General features: G+C 35.6%; 1 protein-coding gene across 3 annotated transcripts in view; it reads right to left on the bottom strand.

Moving 5' to 3' along the window:
• SREK1IP1 (SREK1 interacting protein 1) overlaps positions 1–17255 on the bottom strand; it is a 63507-nt gene that overhangs the window by 16460 nt on the left and 29792 nt on the right. The window contains exon 4 of one of the 3 annotated variants that reach the window (XM_047728919.1): positions 1936–2008. The exons of the other annotated variants lie outside the window; for them this stretch is intronic. Coding sequence (XP_047584875.1) covers positions 1936–2008 — 73 coding nt within the window. The remainder of the gene's footprint in view (positions 1–1935; positions 2009–17255) is intronic. 3 annotated transcript variants of the gene reach the window in all.

The raw sequence follows: 17255 nt of genomic DNA on the forward strand, positions 1-17255 counted from the left end.
TAAACAAAGAAACTCAAAATGTGCTTTATATATTTGTATTCTCTTCAAGTACTGACTTTGGAATTTTTGCTCCTTGGCCACAGAAACTGATGAGTAATTCTGCTCAACTCTAATAATAAGTTTTAAACTCAGTAAAGATAGAATGATTTTTCTGTGATTTTCAGTTTTTCATCCTGTCATACCCTTCAAAATCTTACAAGGTAAGCAAAGCGTCATTTACCAAGCCTTTATTATACATACAATTCATGCATGTATGCAATAACTTGTTAGCAGGGTCTCTTAAAAGAGCTACAGAAAGAGGCAGTTATATAAAAAGGGCTATAATTGTACCTCGGTATTAATGGGTGAAAGCTGAAAATTAGCAAAATAAAAGCACTTTTGTTAATTCTTTTGATTTCTCAAGTTAGAATACTTGAATCTTCTAGATGCAGAATGACACAGCTGAGGACCTGCAATCCAAAGTAATTTTCACTGGTTACAAAAAAGATGTGTTTGAATGAGTACAAATGAATGAGAATGACTAAGCATTATTCTTTTTTTCTAATATTGCTCTAATAAAAAAAATAGGGGGGAAAACTATAAAATTCCTTCCTCTACTATGAGAAAAAAAGAAAAGTAACAAAAAATAGAGAAGTCACCTCTTAAGATCTTATATAAACAGGTATACAATAATCTGTCCCAAACTGTGTGAAAAGACAGAAACTGAGTCAATTTAAAATTAAAAAAGACATCTCAAGAAATAGTTGAGTGATCTAATGATTAAAAGTTAAAGCCCAAGCTAAGAAAACCCAACAGAGACATACAGAAGGGAAAAAAATTAGTGTCTGAGACTCTAAGGTTGGGTCTGTAGAGTGACTCATGAATCCTGTGTAGGAAATCTGAGTTTTCCCTTGTTTCTGTGATGCTGTACTCTCTTCTCCATCTTGTCTGTCTTACTTGGACTTCTGGGTGTTTCCTTGGCCAATTTTCTCATGGATTCTCTTGTTCCCTCTTCAACTCCATTACTGTCAACTCTTGTCTGTTTTCCTATTTTTTTTTTTTTAAGATTTTATTTATTTGATGGAGAGAGAGAAATCACAAGTAGGCAGAGAGGCAGGCAGAGAGAGAGGTAGAAGCAGGCTCCCCACTGAGCAGAGAGCCTGATGCAGAGCTCGATCCCAGGACCCTGAGATCATGTCCCGAGCTGAAGGCAGAGGCTTAACCCACTGAGCCACCCAGGCGCCCCTGTTTTCCTATTTTAAAGACCCTGCTTGACCTATGGATTCTGACTAGAGCTTCTTTGCCTGTACATTTTTCTTTGGCTTTTTGGTCCTGGATTCTCATTTCTAAGATAAGGTGTTATACTTGTACACAATAATTCTATTTATGGCAGATGTGGCAAAATCTCTGTTAAGTATGTCTAGAAAAGTTCATTTAATTTCAGGCCCTGTCTGAGTTGATACTAAAAATTCGCAGGTGGCTGATGAGGGTTGTTGAAAGACCTGAAGGAATTTTCAGCATCATTAGTGAGTATATAAATCCTATTAGTAACTTAATGTTGTAGCCATGACAATGATATTTTGAGAATACAAATATTTAAGCTCCAACTTCATATATATGAGGACAAAATATATATGTAAAGAACTTAGATATCATCCAATTAAAAGCCTGGCTGATGTTTTAAAATCAAAATTCTAGATCACATAAAAGAAGGGAGGGTGGCTATTATTTATTTATACCTTAATTTGCTCCAAAAAAAAAAAAATTTAAGGTGGCTAGGTATCAACATTTTTTGATTCCTGACTTTGTTATTGTACTGAAACAACTGAATATCTAATTCTCATAAAAAAAATTAGTGTCAAATTAAATGAACAACACATTTTATAAAAATAAAATTTTATAATCCATCCTGGATTCACAGTCCTGCTTTTAAAAAACAAGGATGTTAAAAAATACCTTTTCCTTTTTTTTTTCAACTTGATTTTCTCTTTGCTTTTTGCTTTTTTCTTCTCCTCTTCTTCATTTACTCCTGTGTGTTAAGGGGAAAGAATCAGGATACCATGAATCTACATACTAATATGGTGTGTATACATTTTTTTTATTTTGGTTGTTGGCTGATGAACTTCATTGGTTAGGATATTGCACTTTTCTTGTAACAACTTTTCCTTTCCTGGTAGTTTTTTTTAAAAAATTGAGGTATAATGGACATATATCATTTTATTCCTTTCAGGTGTATAACATAATAATTTGGTATTTGTATATACTGCAAAATAATCACTGTAAGTATAGTTAACATCTATCACCATGTTACACAGTTACCCCCAATTTTTTTTTCTTGTGATGAGGACTTAAAGATCTCTTCTCCTAGCAACTTTGAAATATACAGTACGGTACTATTAACTATAGTCAACATGCAGTACATTACATCCCCATGATTTACTTTGTAACTGGAAGTTTACACATTTTGATTACCGTTATCAACTGCCTCTAACAACCACAAATCTCTTCTCTGTGTCTTCTAGCTTGGCTTTTTTGTTTATTTTTTAGACTTCACATATAGGTGAAATCATACAATGTTTATCTTTCTCTGACCTATTTTACTTAGTTTAATACACTCAAGGTCCTTAATTATTTTTATTTATTAAGAAGCTTGTAAAAACTATTATATGCTTTTTTAGAAAAATTTCTATCACTGCTAGGTACATTCAGTAAAAAAATTCATGCACTCCACCATTAATTTCCATAGCAAATCAATGTCAACAATTTGGTGGGCAGCACTTCAGGCCTTAAAAAGCAAAACAATACAATCAGATACAGATTTTCTCTTCCTTCTTCCTTCCTTTCTTCCTTTCCTTTCTTCCTTCCTTTCTGTCTCCCTCTTTTTCCTTCTTCCTTTCTTCCTACCTTCCTTCCTTCCTTCCTAGTAGACGCCATGCTCAACATGGGGGGTGAACTCACAACCCTGACATCAAGAGGGTTGATCTCTCATGCTCTACTGACTCAGCCAGCCAGGTGCCCCTTGAATACAGCTTTTTAAAATTTTCTTTTTCAAACAAACTTAGCATCATGGGATTCTAGGATCATGATGTTAGAATCCCAGGACAACAACAACAGATCTAGTCTGGTGTGTTTTCTTCTAAGCTTGCTCTCTAATAACCAAATATGCATATACAGTCACTTATGTAAAATAGTTACATATAAGTCCCAAGTTTTTCTCTCTTTTGAAAGATGGATATATGGTATTTTATATGGTATATAAATACAGTGGCATATGTAATATTTTGCACCTTATTTCACCTTTGTCAAAAAATCAGCTGAGCAGCAAAAAAAAAAAAATCATTTAGACTTCTGCTTCTGGGAAGATGAAGTAAGTGTATTTTTTTCTATTTCTCCCAGTAAGTTCAACTAAAAAGTTGACATCATAAAAACAAACATAAAAAACTGAAAAGTAGAAATAAGACAGACCGGCTAAGGATCCTGAAAGCCCGAGAAGGACCGAGTAGTGAGTTCCCTGGAATTCTCGCTTCCTATAGCCCCGACCAGCAGTGCAAGAAGCAGGCAACCCGGCAATGTCAACAGGCACACCAAAATGCCCTAACGGGAGCCCGATTTCCTTACCCAAAGGACCAAAACAGGGACAGCCCAGGAACAGGTAGCCCTTTCTGAAGTCAAACATCACAGAAAAAATAGGCACCACCCCCACCCATGTCAGCAGATGCTAGATGGGAAACCTAGACATTCTACCCTTGTAAAGCTGTGATAAGGCCCCTCAATTCCCCAGCCTGAGAAGTCTAAGTGGGTGGCCAGAACTTTCATCTCCACAGGCCAGTAAAGACAGCTCCACTAATAGTGTCAACGGAGACCACTAAGGAAGCTCTGACTTCTGCTGCCACCCAGTAGTAATGAGGGATCCCTTCCATCTACAGTGAAGTATCTCATGAAAGTCAGGGCCTTCATCATCAGTCAGTGGTAACAAGACCACTCCCACAATGGGATACCTCAACAGGGAGCTGGAACTCCTACCTCCACCCAGCAGTAACAAGAAGTCATGCCACTCTGAGTATTTGTGGAACCTGAGTGGGGAAACAGAACTTCTGTCTCCTCCTGGCAGTCACAAGGTGGTATCCCCACTTTTCCTTCTGTGGTCATACCAGAGAAAATCAGATAAAAGAGAAGGTTTAAGAAAAGTCAGAGATGCATAATACAACAGAACAATGCCCAAGTTTGAGCTGAAAAGAACTCAACAAGTCAAGAAGCAGGAAGATCTCAAATTGAATAAAAAATGAAACAATGAATATGCAACACCATAATGAGAGCGGTATTAAAATAATCCAAAAAGATTTTAAAGCAGCTGTTATAAAAATGTTTCTATGAACTATAATGAGATGCTGGAAACAAATGAAAAAATATGAAAGCCCCAAAGAAACTATAAATCCAAAGAGGAACAAAACAGAAATTTTAGAACTAAAAATATAATAAGTGGAATTAAAATACTCAGTGGATGGGCTCAATAGCAGAATGCAAAGCACTGAAGAAAAATATCAGTGAACGGAAGAACAAAACAACAGAAATCACCCAATCTGAGCAATGGAAAGGAAACAGGCTTAAAGAAAAGAGACTGAGGAATCTGGGGGACAGTAACAGAAGACACAATATTTATGTCCCTTGCAGTCCTGGAAGGAGAGTATAAAGAAGGAAGGGCATAAAAAGTAATAGCTGAGAACTTCCCAAGTTTGGCAAGGGACATAAACTTACAGACTCAAGATGCTGAGTAAACCCGAAACAGGGTAAAACCAAAGAAATCCATATCAAGCTTTATGACAATTTAACCTTTGAAAACAAATGAAAAAAAAAAAAATCTTGAAAGAGAAAAATAATACATTACTTATGTGAGTGAAACAATTAGAATAGAAGCAGATTTCTTATTAGAAAGCACGGAAGCCAGAAGTTAAGTGGCACAGCATTTTTTAAGTGCTGAAGGAAATGTCAACCTGGAATCCTCTATCCGGTAAAAATATTCTTCAAGAATGAAAGAGAAATCAGGACACACTCAGATAAGGAAAAATAAAAGAATGTGTTACCAGCAGACAGACCCTAAAAGAATGACTAAAGGGGCACCTGGGTGGCTCAGTGGGTTAAAGCCTCTGCCTTCAGCTCAGGTCATGATCTCAGGGTCCTGGGATCGAGCCCCACATCCGGCTCTCTGCTCAGCGGGGAGCCTGCTTCCCCCTCTCTCTCTGCCTGCCTCTCTGCCTACTTGTGATCTCTCTCTCTCTCTCTGTTAAATAAATAAATAAAATATTAAAAAAAAAAGCATGACTAAAGGAAGTTCTCTAAATGGGAAGGAATTGAAAAAAGAAGAAATGCTGGAACATTGAGAAGAAAGAACACAGTAATCAAAAACCTGAGTACAATAGGCTTTCCTTCTCTTGAGTTCCTAAATTATGTTTGATGGTGGAAACAAAAACTAGAACTATTGCCTCATATGGTTCTAAATGTATGTAGAAAACATAATTAGGACAACAGTATTAAAAAGGGGAGAGGGTAAAGGGACATAAAAGGAGGCATGGTTTCTACCCTTCACTTGAATTGGTAAGATGACAATACCAGTAGACGGTGATTAATTTTGTATACATAATACTTAGAGGAGCCACCAAAAATTGTTACATAAAACACCACAGAAAAATTTAAAAACACTATGGACTTGTATTTCCCATTAAAAAAAAAAACCCACTATGGACAAAGCCAAAGATACTACAGATAAATCAAAATGCAATTTTACAAGTGTTCAAGTGACACTGTAGCTAAATCAAAGCACTAGAGATAATTCTAAAAGATATTCAAGTAACCCATAGAAGGCAGGGGAAAAAAAAAAACAAGAATGAAAAAAATAAGAATGAAAAACAGAGAGAGTCAAAAGAAAACAAATAATAAAATGGCAGGATTAGCCCTAACATATAAATAATTAATGTAAAAAAAAGATACCGATTAAAAGAAATTGGCAGAGTGGATTGAAAAATATGATCCATCCATCCACAGTGTTTACAAGACTCCCACCTCAAATAAAATGATATAGACACCCAAAGTAAAAGGATAGAAATATGTCAAACATTATCAAAGAAAAGCTAGAGTAGCTATATTAATAGCAGATAAAACAGACTTCAAAACAAAGAGGCATAATATAAAGATAAAAGTTTCGACTCACTAACAAGACATATCCTAAATGTGTATGCACCAAATAACAGAGCTAAAAATACATGAAGCAAAAACTGATAGACCTGAAAGGAGAGAACAGGCAAATCTATGATGGTAGAGATTTCAACATCTCTGTCTCTCTCAACAATTAATTGATACCATACACAAAGTAAGCAAGAATAGAGGAAAAACTCCACAATACCATCGATCAACAGAATCTAAATGATATTTTAAAAACACTCCACCCAACAAAGGTAGACTATACCTTTTTTTCCCAAGTGCCTATAGCACATAGACCAAGACAGACTATACCCTTGGTCATAAAGCAAATCTTAACAAACTTAAAAGAACTGAACATATACAAAGTTAAGTCTCTGTCCATAATGGATTCAAATAAGAAATCAGTAAAAGAAAGATAATAGGAAAATTTCCAAACACTTGGGAAAAAACAACACCTTCAAGTAATCCACTGGGCAAAGAAGTCTCAAGGAAAACAAAACACACTGAAGTGAATGAAAGTGAAATATATCAAAATTTGTGTAACACAGTAAAGCTGTGCTGACAGGAAAATTTACAGCACTAAATGCTTACAAGAGAAATGAAGAAAAGTCTCAAATTAATAATACATAAGCTTGAATCTCAAGAACGTAGGGGGAGAAAGCTAAATAAACATAAAGCAAGTAGAAGGAAGAAAATAATAAGCACAAGAATAAATGAAATTGAAGACAGAAAAAAAATAGAGAAAAAGAATAAGAAAAGGAGCTGGGTCAATAAGCTGACAAGTCTCTAGCAAAATGTGAAAGAAAAAAAAAAAAAGACACAAATTAACAGTGTCAGGAATAATAAAAGGGATATCAGCGTGGACCTGTATACATCAGAAGGATAACTGAAATAAATCCGACAACTTAGACAACATGGACCCCTTTCTCAAAAAACAAACTGCTACAACTTATTTCACATGAAACAGAATATTTCAATAACCCTTTAACTACTGAGGAAATTGAATTTGTAATTTAAAAACTTCTAAAAAGAAATCTTCAGGTCCAGAGAACTTCACTGAAGAAGTTCACCAAACATTTAAAGAAAAATTAACACCACTCTTATACAAATCTTATTCAATCTTTCAAAAAAAAAAAAAAAGAAGAGAATGAAATCGCAATATTCTATGTCACTGTTACTCTGATACCAAAGTCAGACTAATATAGTACAAAACAAGAAAACTATAGGCCAACATGTTTCATGAATATAGATGGAAAAATCCTTAACAAATATTAGCAAATAGAACTCAGGGGTGCACGACTGGTTCAGTTTTCAAAAATCAATAATATAATCTACCATATTTACAAGCTAAGGAGAAATCATAATATCATACTGATCAATGCAGAAAAATGCTTTTGGCAAAAATCTGACAACTATTCCACAATAAATACTCTGAGAAAAAACAGGAATAGAGAGTATCTTTCTCAACTTGATAAAGAGTGACTACATAAAAGTTAATGCTAACATTATACATAATGGTGAAAGTATAAACGCTTTTGTCCTCTAGGATTAGAATCCAGGTAAGAATGTCTTCTCTCACCACTCTTTCTCAACACAGTGCTGTAAGCTCGAGGTATGGTAATAGAGCAAAAAAACAAAACAAAACAAAACAAAAACCAAAAAAACAAAAAAAACAAGAAAAAAGAGACTTACAAGTCAAAAGGAAATAAATAAAACCACTCCTATTTGCAGATTATATGTTGGTTTACATAGAAAATCCCAAGGAATCTACAAAAAACTCTTAGTATAAACATAGACAAAAGAACTGCATTTCTATATACTAGTTATAAACACAGAGACAACAAAAGTCAAAATAGCCTAGTAATAAACAGAGACAATAAAATTCAGAATACACCATTTATAAGTATTTTTAAAAAGAAATATTTATAAGTATAAAACTAATAAAACATGTACAGGATTTTATGCTGAAAATGACACAATGCTGAGTAAAGAAATCAAAGATCTAAATAAATGGAGAGACAGATCATGTTCATGGATGGGAAGACAACATAGTAGAGATGTCAATTCTCCCTAAATTGATATACATTTTTAATGCAATTCTTTTTTTAAAGATTTTATTTATTTATTTGACAGATAGAGATCACAAGTAGACAGAGAGGCAGGCAGAGAGAGAGAGAGAGAGAGAGGAGGAAGCAGGCTCCCTGCTGAGCAGAGAGCCAGATGCAGAGCTCGATCCCAGGACCCTGGGATCATGAACGGAGCCGAAGGCAGAGGCTTTAACCCACCGAGCCACCCAGGTGCCCCTAATGCAATTCTTAACAAAATCTTAACAAGATTTCTTTGTAGATATAGACATTATTCTAAAATTTATATGGAAAGAATAAAGAATAGTTGAAACAACTCTGGATAAGAATAAAGTGAGAAGAATCAGCATATTCAATTTTAAGACTTATTATATAGCTATGTTAATCAAGACTGTGTGGCAGTGGTGGAAGAAAAGACACAACGATCAATGGAATAGAAGAAAGAAACAAACCCACACAAATATGACCAACTGATATTTGGCAAAAATGCAAGAGAAATTCAATGGAGGAAAGATAGCTTTCCAACAGAGTGCTAGAACTGTTGGTTATTTTTAAGCAAAGACCAAAACCTGGCTTGAGTCTCTCATCTTAAATAAAAATCAACTCAAAAAGGATCATGGACTTAAACACTATTCAATGATGAAAAGAAACAAACTACTGAAATGTGCAGCAACCTGAGTGCATCTCCAGAGAATTACAGCTAGTAGAAAAAGCCAATCTAAAAAGATTATATACTATATGAATCAATTTATGGAACAGTTTCAAAATTATATTACAGAAATGGCAAATTTTTGGTTGCCAGAAATTAAGAAGGTTCTAAGGACAAGAGGGAAGTGGGTGTGACTTTAAAGAAGGTAGTAAGGACAAGGGGGAAGTGGGTGTGACTTTAATAGAAATATTATCTTGATTCTTATCAATGTCAGAATCCTGGTTGTGATATTATACTACAATTTTGGAAGATGTTACCATTGAAGGAAACTTGGATAAAGTGTACAAAGTGCTCTCTGTATTATCACTTATAGCTGCATGTGAATCTACAATTCTCTGAAAATAAAAAGTTCAAAGAAATCAATTGGCCATAAATGTACAGATCTGTTCGGTTCCATGGATCTATCCTTACATCAATACCACATTACCTTAATTATTTGGAACTTTACACCAAACCCTGAAATAGGTTGTGCTAGTCCTCCAACTTTATTACTCTTTTTCAAAGTATTTTAGCTATTCTAGTTTTTTACATTTCCACAAGACCTTTAAAGTGGCTTGTCAATTTCTAAAACAGTCTGTTACAATTTTTTTTTTTAAAGATTTTATTTATTCATTTGAGAGAGAGACAGTGAGAGAGAGCATGAGCTAGGAGAAGGTCAGAGAGAGAAGCAGACTCCCCGTGGAGCTGGGAGCCCGATGCGGGACTCGATCCCGGGACTCCAGGATCATGACCTGAGCCGAAGGCAGTCGTCCAACCAACTGAGCCACCCAGGCGTCCCAGTCTGTTACAATTTTGTGATTAGTTTGAATCTATAAATCAGGTTGGGGTGAACTGACATCTCTTTTTTTTTTTTTAATTCAGTTAGCCAATACATAGTACATCATCAGTTTTTTTGATGTAGTGTTCAATGAGAGAAAAGACATCCTAAAAAGATTTAATCTTCTATTCCACGAATATGGTCTATCTTTTGATTTATTCATTTCTTTAATTTCCCTCACAATGTTTTGTATGTTCCAGACTTGCACATCTTTTGTCAGTTTATTCCTAAGTATTTCACATTTTTAATGCTGTTATAAAAGGTATTTTTAAATTTTCAGTTTTTGATAGTTTGTTGTCAAAATACAGAAATACAATTGATTTGTGCCCATTGGTCAATCTCGTATTCTACAACTTTGCTGAACTTAGTTTTCAGGTTACTAGTTTCTGTAAGTTTTTTTTGTTGTTTGTTTGTTTTGTTTTGTTTTGTTTTGTTTTGTTTTTTGGTAGATTCTACAGGATTTCTATATAGAGGACCAAGTCATCAGTAAATAGCTTTTACTCTTTCTTTTCCAATCTGGATGCCTTTGATTTTTCTTGTCTTATTGTATGGCTGGACTCTCCACTACAATGTTGAACAGAAGTGGTAGGAGTGGACATCTATGTTTTGATTCTTACATTATAGAAACATTCAGGGATGCCTGGGTGGCTCAGTTGGTTAAGCAGCTGCCTTGGGCTCAGGTCATGATCCCAGGGTCCTGGGATCGAGTCCCACATCAGGCTCCTTGCTCAGCAGGGAGCCTGCTTCTCCCTCTGCCTCTGCCTGCCTCTCTGTCTGCCTGTGCTCACTCTCTCTGACAAATAAATAAATAAAATCTTAAAAAAAAAAAAAAGAAACATTCAGTCTTTTGCCACTAGGTATTATGTAATCTTCCTTTTTTTTTTTTTAACATATGTCCTTTATCAAGTTGATAAAGTTCTTTTCTTTTCCTAGTTTGCTGAGCATTTTTATCAAAAATGGACAGTGGACTTCCTCATATAATTTCTTAAAATGCTGTAATTATCATATAGGTGTTCTTTTTAAAAGGATATTGAAATGGTGAATTACATTGGTTGGGTTTGAATTGAAACCTATCTTATACTACTGGGATAAACACCACATGGTCATAACATCCTTTTTACATATTGTTGGATCTGATTTGCTAAAATTCTTTTAAATGCTTAAAATTGTTTTTGCCTGTGTTTGTAGGAGTCTCTATTTGTAGTGTTATCAGAAGAATGCTGGTCTTATAAATTAGGTTGGAAAGTACTCCCTCCTCTCCAATTTTTAAGATTTTATGTAGAAATGGTATTATTTCTCCTTCAACATCTGGTAGAATTAAGAGAGAAGCCATTCGGCTATGGAGTTTTCTTTGTTGAAAGTTTTTAAACTAAATATTTGATTTCTTTAGTACATTCAAGCCATTCAGTTTATTTCTTCTTCAAAGAGTTTTGGTAGTTTGTATGTTTTAAGTAACTGTCCATTTTATCTAAGTTGTCCAATTTATTGCAATAAGGTTTTTCACAGTATTCCATTATTTTAGTACCTTTATAATTTGTAGTGTTGTCATTTCTTTAATTTCGGATATTGGGGTTTTTGTTTGTTTTGATTATTACCTATCAGTTTGGAGAGCAATTTTTCAATTTTATAGATCTTCTCAAAGGGCCGCTTTTGGTTCTACTAATTTCCTCTACTGTTTTCCTATTTTCCATTTCAGTGATTTCATCTCTGACCTTTTTTATTTTCTTTCTTCTGCTCACTTTGGGTTTCATTACTCTTCTTTTTCTAGCGTTTAAGGCAGAGGTTACGTTATAAATTTGAGACATTTCTTCTTTTCTAATACAGGAATTTAGTGCTATAAATTTGCCTTTTAAAAAAAATATATTTTATTTATTTATTTGACAGAGAGAGAGAGATCACAAGTAGGCAGAGAGGCAGGCAGAGAGAGTGGGGGGAAGCAGGCTCCCTGCTGAGCAGAGAGCCCAATGTGGGGCTCAAGCCCAGGACCCTGAGATCATGACCTGAGCAGTAGGCAGAGGCTTACCCCACAAGAGCATCCCATAAATGTTACACTGTGTTATGTTCAAAATACTTTCTAATTTCCTTTTGCCTTTTTTCTTTGACCTAATGGATTATTCAGAAATATGTTAGATTACATATATTGGGAAATTTTGTTGGAAGGTATTATTAAATTCCTAGCTTAATTCCCTTGTGGATAGAGAACATAATTTGTATAATGTGAATCCTTCAGAAAGTATTAAGACTTGTTTTATAGCATACAATAAGGTCTATCTAGGTAAATGTTTTACCCGCTCTTGAAAACAAATGTGTTTTCTGCTGTTGTTGGGTGATGTGTTCTACAAGCACTGAATAGGTCAAGTTGGTTGACAGTGTTATTCAAGTCTTACATATCCTTTCTGATTTACTGTCTACCTGTTCCATCAATTACTGAGAGAGGAATGCGGAGATCTCCAACTATAATTGTGGATTTATTTACCTACAAGGATTTTTCCTGGTGGTTCTAGCAGTTTGTCTCATACAGTTTGAAGTTGTAATTAGGGGCATAATCACTTAGTATTCATAAACACTTAGTATTTAGATGTCCTCTTGCTCTAACACTTTTATCATTACAAAGAAATCCTCTTTATCCCTAGTGATATTCTTTGTTTTGAAATTGACTTGATCGGACATTAAAATAGTCACTTTAGGGGCGCCTGGGTGGCTCAGTGGGTTAAGCCGCTGCCTTCGGCTCAGGTCATGATCTCAGGGTCCTGGGATCGAGTCCCGCATCGGGCTCTCTGCTCAGCAAGAAGCCTGCTTCCCTCTCTCTCTCTCTCTCTGCCTTCCTCTCCGTCTACTTGTGATCTCTCTCTGTCAAATAAACAAATAAAATCTTTAAAAAAAAAATAGTCACTTTAGCTTTCTCTTGAGCAGATTTTTTTGGTATCTGTAAGTTCAGAATGACTACTATAAACATGCCCTTCCTGCAAAGTTGTAAGAAACCAAGTGAATAAGTAGCTAGGGGAAAAATAACTACTTCCATTTAGGAATGATGGATAAGGAATCCAGTGTCTCGGTTACACAGAGAAATTAGTTCTAATAAAAAAGAAATAATTCTAGAACTCAAGAAATCTTTTTTCCCGGCTATGACACTTAGGAAGTAGCAGTATTGACAGTAACGGTATATGAGAATTCAAGCACTGAAGACAAAAGTTTGATTTAGACAGTTCAGTGTTTCGATACCACCACTCTTAAAATGATTCCACCTCTATTTATTGAAGTTCCTTCTGAGACAGGATATTGAAATGTAATAGGCATAGGGAAAAGAATCTGAGTTTTTTCTCAAAAGAGTATTTTCTTGGAAAATGATACAATTAACCTTTGGAGTACAAAATTGAAGGCAAAAAGCCCCTATGTACTTTACCATTTAATGTTTCTAATGTTCAGCAAGAGTGATAGTCTCTTGTTTAACACACAGGCATCACAGCATATGATCCAGTGCTTGGGAGACAACTTTGGGATAACAAGAAAGGACCACCCTAGTAGCACCAGCAGCATCAGCCACTACATCTTTGCATATGTCACCAGGTTTGTAGTCTACTCCCACTGCATTTAAATACCTAAGTGGTTCCAAAACTAGATCCATTACTCTAAATTTCCATTCACTTTTGTGACTTCTAATCAACTACTTAGCAAGTATCTTTTGTAGCTTTCTTATGAAAAGTACATTTTTAAAATAATTTTTTCAGTGTTCCAAGATTCATTGTTTATGTACCACACCCGGTGATCTATGCAATACAGGCCCTCCTTGAAAAGTACATTTTGAGCCAAATACTAGTTTTATTCTAATCATGCTATGGATTCACTTAAGCCCTATCTTTATGAAGACTGAAACCACCATTGTAAGTCATTTGCTTGAATCTGATTCCAGCAGGTACTAAAGGGGACAAGAGACACAATTATAGTAACATGCAAATACCTGACTGTGGTATTTTCTCCTGGGCAGCATTCAGTATCAACCATCCTTAAATAATATCAAGTATGAACTTAACATAAAACTTTCTTAAACAAATAGGTCCACACCCCGTCACCTAATAGTAAAATTTACAAGTCTCAGTGACAAAGAAAAGATCCTGAAAGCAGCCCGGGAAAAGAAGTCTGTAACGTACAATGGTAAAAATATTAGATTGGCAGCAGACTTATCCACAGAGACCTGGCAGGCCAGAAAGAGCTGGCATGATATATTCAGAGTACTAAATGAGAAAAACATGCAGCCAAGAATACTATATCCAGCTAGGCTATCATTGAAAATAGAAGGAGAGATTAAAAGCTTCCAGGACAAACAAAAACTGAAAGAATTTGCAAACACCAAACCAGCTCTACAGGAAATATTGAAAGGGGTCCTCTAAGCAAAGAGAGACCCTAAAAGTAGTAGATCAGAAAGAAACAGAGACAATATACAATAACAGTCACCTTACAGGCAATACAATGGCACTAAATTCATATCTCTCAATACTTACCCTGAATGTTAATGGGCTAAATGCCCCAATCAAAAGACACAGGGTATCAGAATGGATAAAAAAACAAAACCCATCTATATGTTGCCTACAAGAAACTCATCTTAAATCCGAAGACACCTCCAGGTTTAAAGTGAGGGGGTGGAAAAGAATTTACCATGCTAATGGACATCAGAAGAAAGCAGGAGTGGCAATCTTTATAGCAGATCAATTAGATTTTAAGCCAAAGACTATAATAAGAGATGAGGAAGGACACTATATCATACTCAAAGGAACTGTCCAACAAGAAGATCTAACAATTTTAAATATCTATGCCCCTAACGTGGGAGCAGCCAACTATATAAACCAATTAATAACAAAATCAAAGAAACACATCGACAAGAATACGATAATAGTAGGGGATTTTAACACTCCCCTCACTGAAATGGACAGATCATCCAAGCAAAAGATCAACAAGGAAATCAAGGCCTTAAATGACACACTGGACCAGATGGACATCACAGATATACTCAGAACATTTCATCCCAAAGCAACAGAATACACATTCTTCTCTAGTGCACATGGAACATTCTCCAGAATAGATCACATTCTTGGTCCTAAATCAAGTCTCAACCGGTATCAAAAGATTGGGATCATTCCCTGCATATTTTCAGACCACAATGCTCTAAAGCTAGAACTCAATAACAAGAGGAAATTTGGAAAGAACCCAAATACATGGAGACTAAACAGCATCCTTCTAAAGAATGAATGGGTCAACCAGGAAATTAAAGAAGAATTGAAAAAATTTATGGAAACAAATGATAATGAAAACACAACGGTTCAGAATCTGTGGGACACAACAAAGGCAGTCCTGAGAGGAAAATATATAGCGGTACAAGCCTTTCTCAAGAAACAAGAAAGGGCTCAGGTACACAACCTAACCCTACACCTAAAGGAGCTGGAGAAAGAACAAGAAAGAAACCCTAAACCCAGCAGGAGAAGAGAAATCATAAAGATTAGAGCAGAAATCAATGAAATAGAAACCAAAAAAACAATAGAACAAATCAACGAAACTAGGAGCTGGTTCTTTGAAAGAATTAATAAGATTGATAAACCCCTGGCCAGACTTATCAAAAAGAAAAGAGAAAGGACCCAAATAAATAAAATTATGAATGAAAGAGGAGAGATCACAACGAACACCAAAGAAATACAGAGAATTATAAGAACATACTATGAGCAACTCTACGCCAACAAATTTGACAATCTGGAAGAAATGGATGCATTCCTAGAGACATATAAACTACCACAACTGAACCAGGAAGAAATAGAAAGCCTGAACAGACCCATAACCAGTAAGGAGATTGAAACAGTCATCAAAAATCTCCAAACAAACAAAAGCCCGGGGCCAGACGGCTTCCCGGGGGAATTCTACCAAACATTTAAAGAAGAACTAATTCCTATTCTCCTGAAACTGTTCCAAAAAAATAGAAATAGAAGGAAAACTTCCAAACTCATTTTATGAGGCCAGCATCACCTTGATCCCAAAACCAGACAAGGATCCCAACAAAAAAGAGAACTACAGACCAATATCCTTGATGAACACAGATGCAAAAATTCTCGCCAAAATACTAGCCAATAGGATTCAACAGTACATTAAAAGGATTATTCACCACGACCAAGTGGGATTTATTCCAGGGCTGCAAGGTTGGTTCAACATCCGCAAATCAATCAATGTGATACAACACATTAATAAAGAAAGAACAAGAACCATATGATACTCTCCATAGATGCTGAAAAAGCATTTGACAAAGTACAGCATCCCTTCCTGATCAAAACTCTTCAAAGTGTAGGGATAGATGGCACATACCTCAATATTATCAAAGCCATCTATGAAAAACCCACCGCAAATATCATTCTCAATGGAGAAAAACTGAAAGCTTTTCCGCTAATGTCAGGAACATGGCAGGGATGTCCGTTATCACCACTGCTATTCAACATAGTACTAGAAGTCCTAGCCTCAGCAATCAGACAACAAAAGGAAATTCAAGGCATCCAAATCGGCAAAGAAGAAGTCAAACTATCACTCTTTGCAGATGATATGATACTATATGTGGAAAACCCAAAAGACTCCACTCCAAAACTGCTAGAACTTGTACAGGAATTCAGTAAAGTGTCAGGATATAAAATCAATGCACAGAAATCAGTTGCATTTCTCTACACCAACAACAAGACAGAAGAAAGAGAAATTAAGGAGTCCATCCCATTTACAATTGCACCCAAAACTATAAGATACCTAGGAATAAACCTAACCAAAGAGTCTAAGAATCTATACTCAGAAAACTATAAAGTACTCATGAAAGAAATTGAGGAAGACACAAAGAAATGGAAAAATGTTCCATGCTCCTGGATTGGAAGAATAAAGATTGTGAAAATGTCTATGCTACCTAAAGCAATCTACACATTTAATGCAATTCCTATCAAAGTAACATCCATTTTTTTCAAAGAAATGGAACAAATAATCCTAAAATTTATATGGAACCAGAAAAGACCTCGAATAGCCAAAGGAATATTGAAAAAGAAAGCCAAAGTTGGTGGCATCACAATTCCAGACTTCAAGCTCTATTACAAAGCTGTCATCATCAAGACAGCATGGTACTGGCACAAAAACAGACACATAGATCAATGGAACAGAATAGAGAGCCCAGAAATTGACCCTCAACTCTATGGTCAACTCATCTTCGACAAAGCAGGAAAGAATGTCCAATGGAAAAAAGACAGCCTCTTCAATAAATGGTGTTGGGAAAATTGGACAGCTACATGCAGAAAAATGAAATTGGATCATTTCCTTACACCACACACGAAAATAGACTCAAAATGGATGAAGGATCTCAATGTGAGAAAGGAATCCATCAAAATCCTCGAGGAGAACACAGGCAGCAACCTCTTCGACCTCAGCCGCAGCAACATCTTCCTAGGAACATCACCAAAGGCAAGGG

The sequence above is a fragment of the Lutra lutra genome, chromosome 5 (assembly GCF_902655055.1).
Source record: "Lutra lutra chromosome 5, mLutLut1.2, whole genome shotgun sequence".
NCBI classification, from domain to species: Eukaryota; Metazoa; Chordata; class Mammalia; order Carnivora; family Mustelidae; genus Lutra; species Lutra lutra.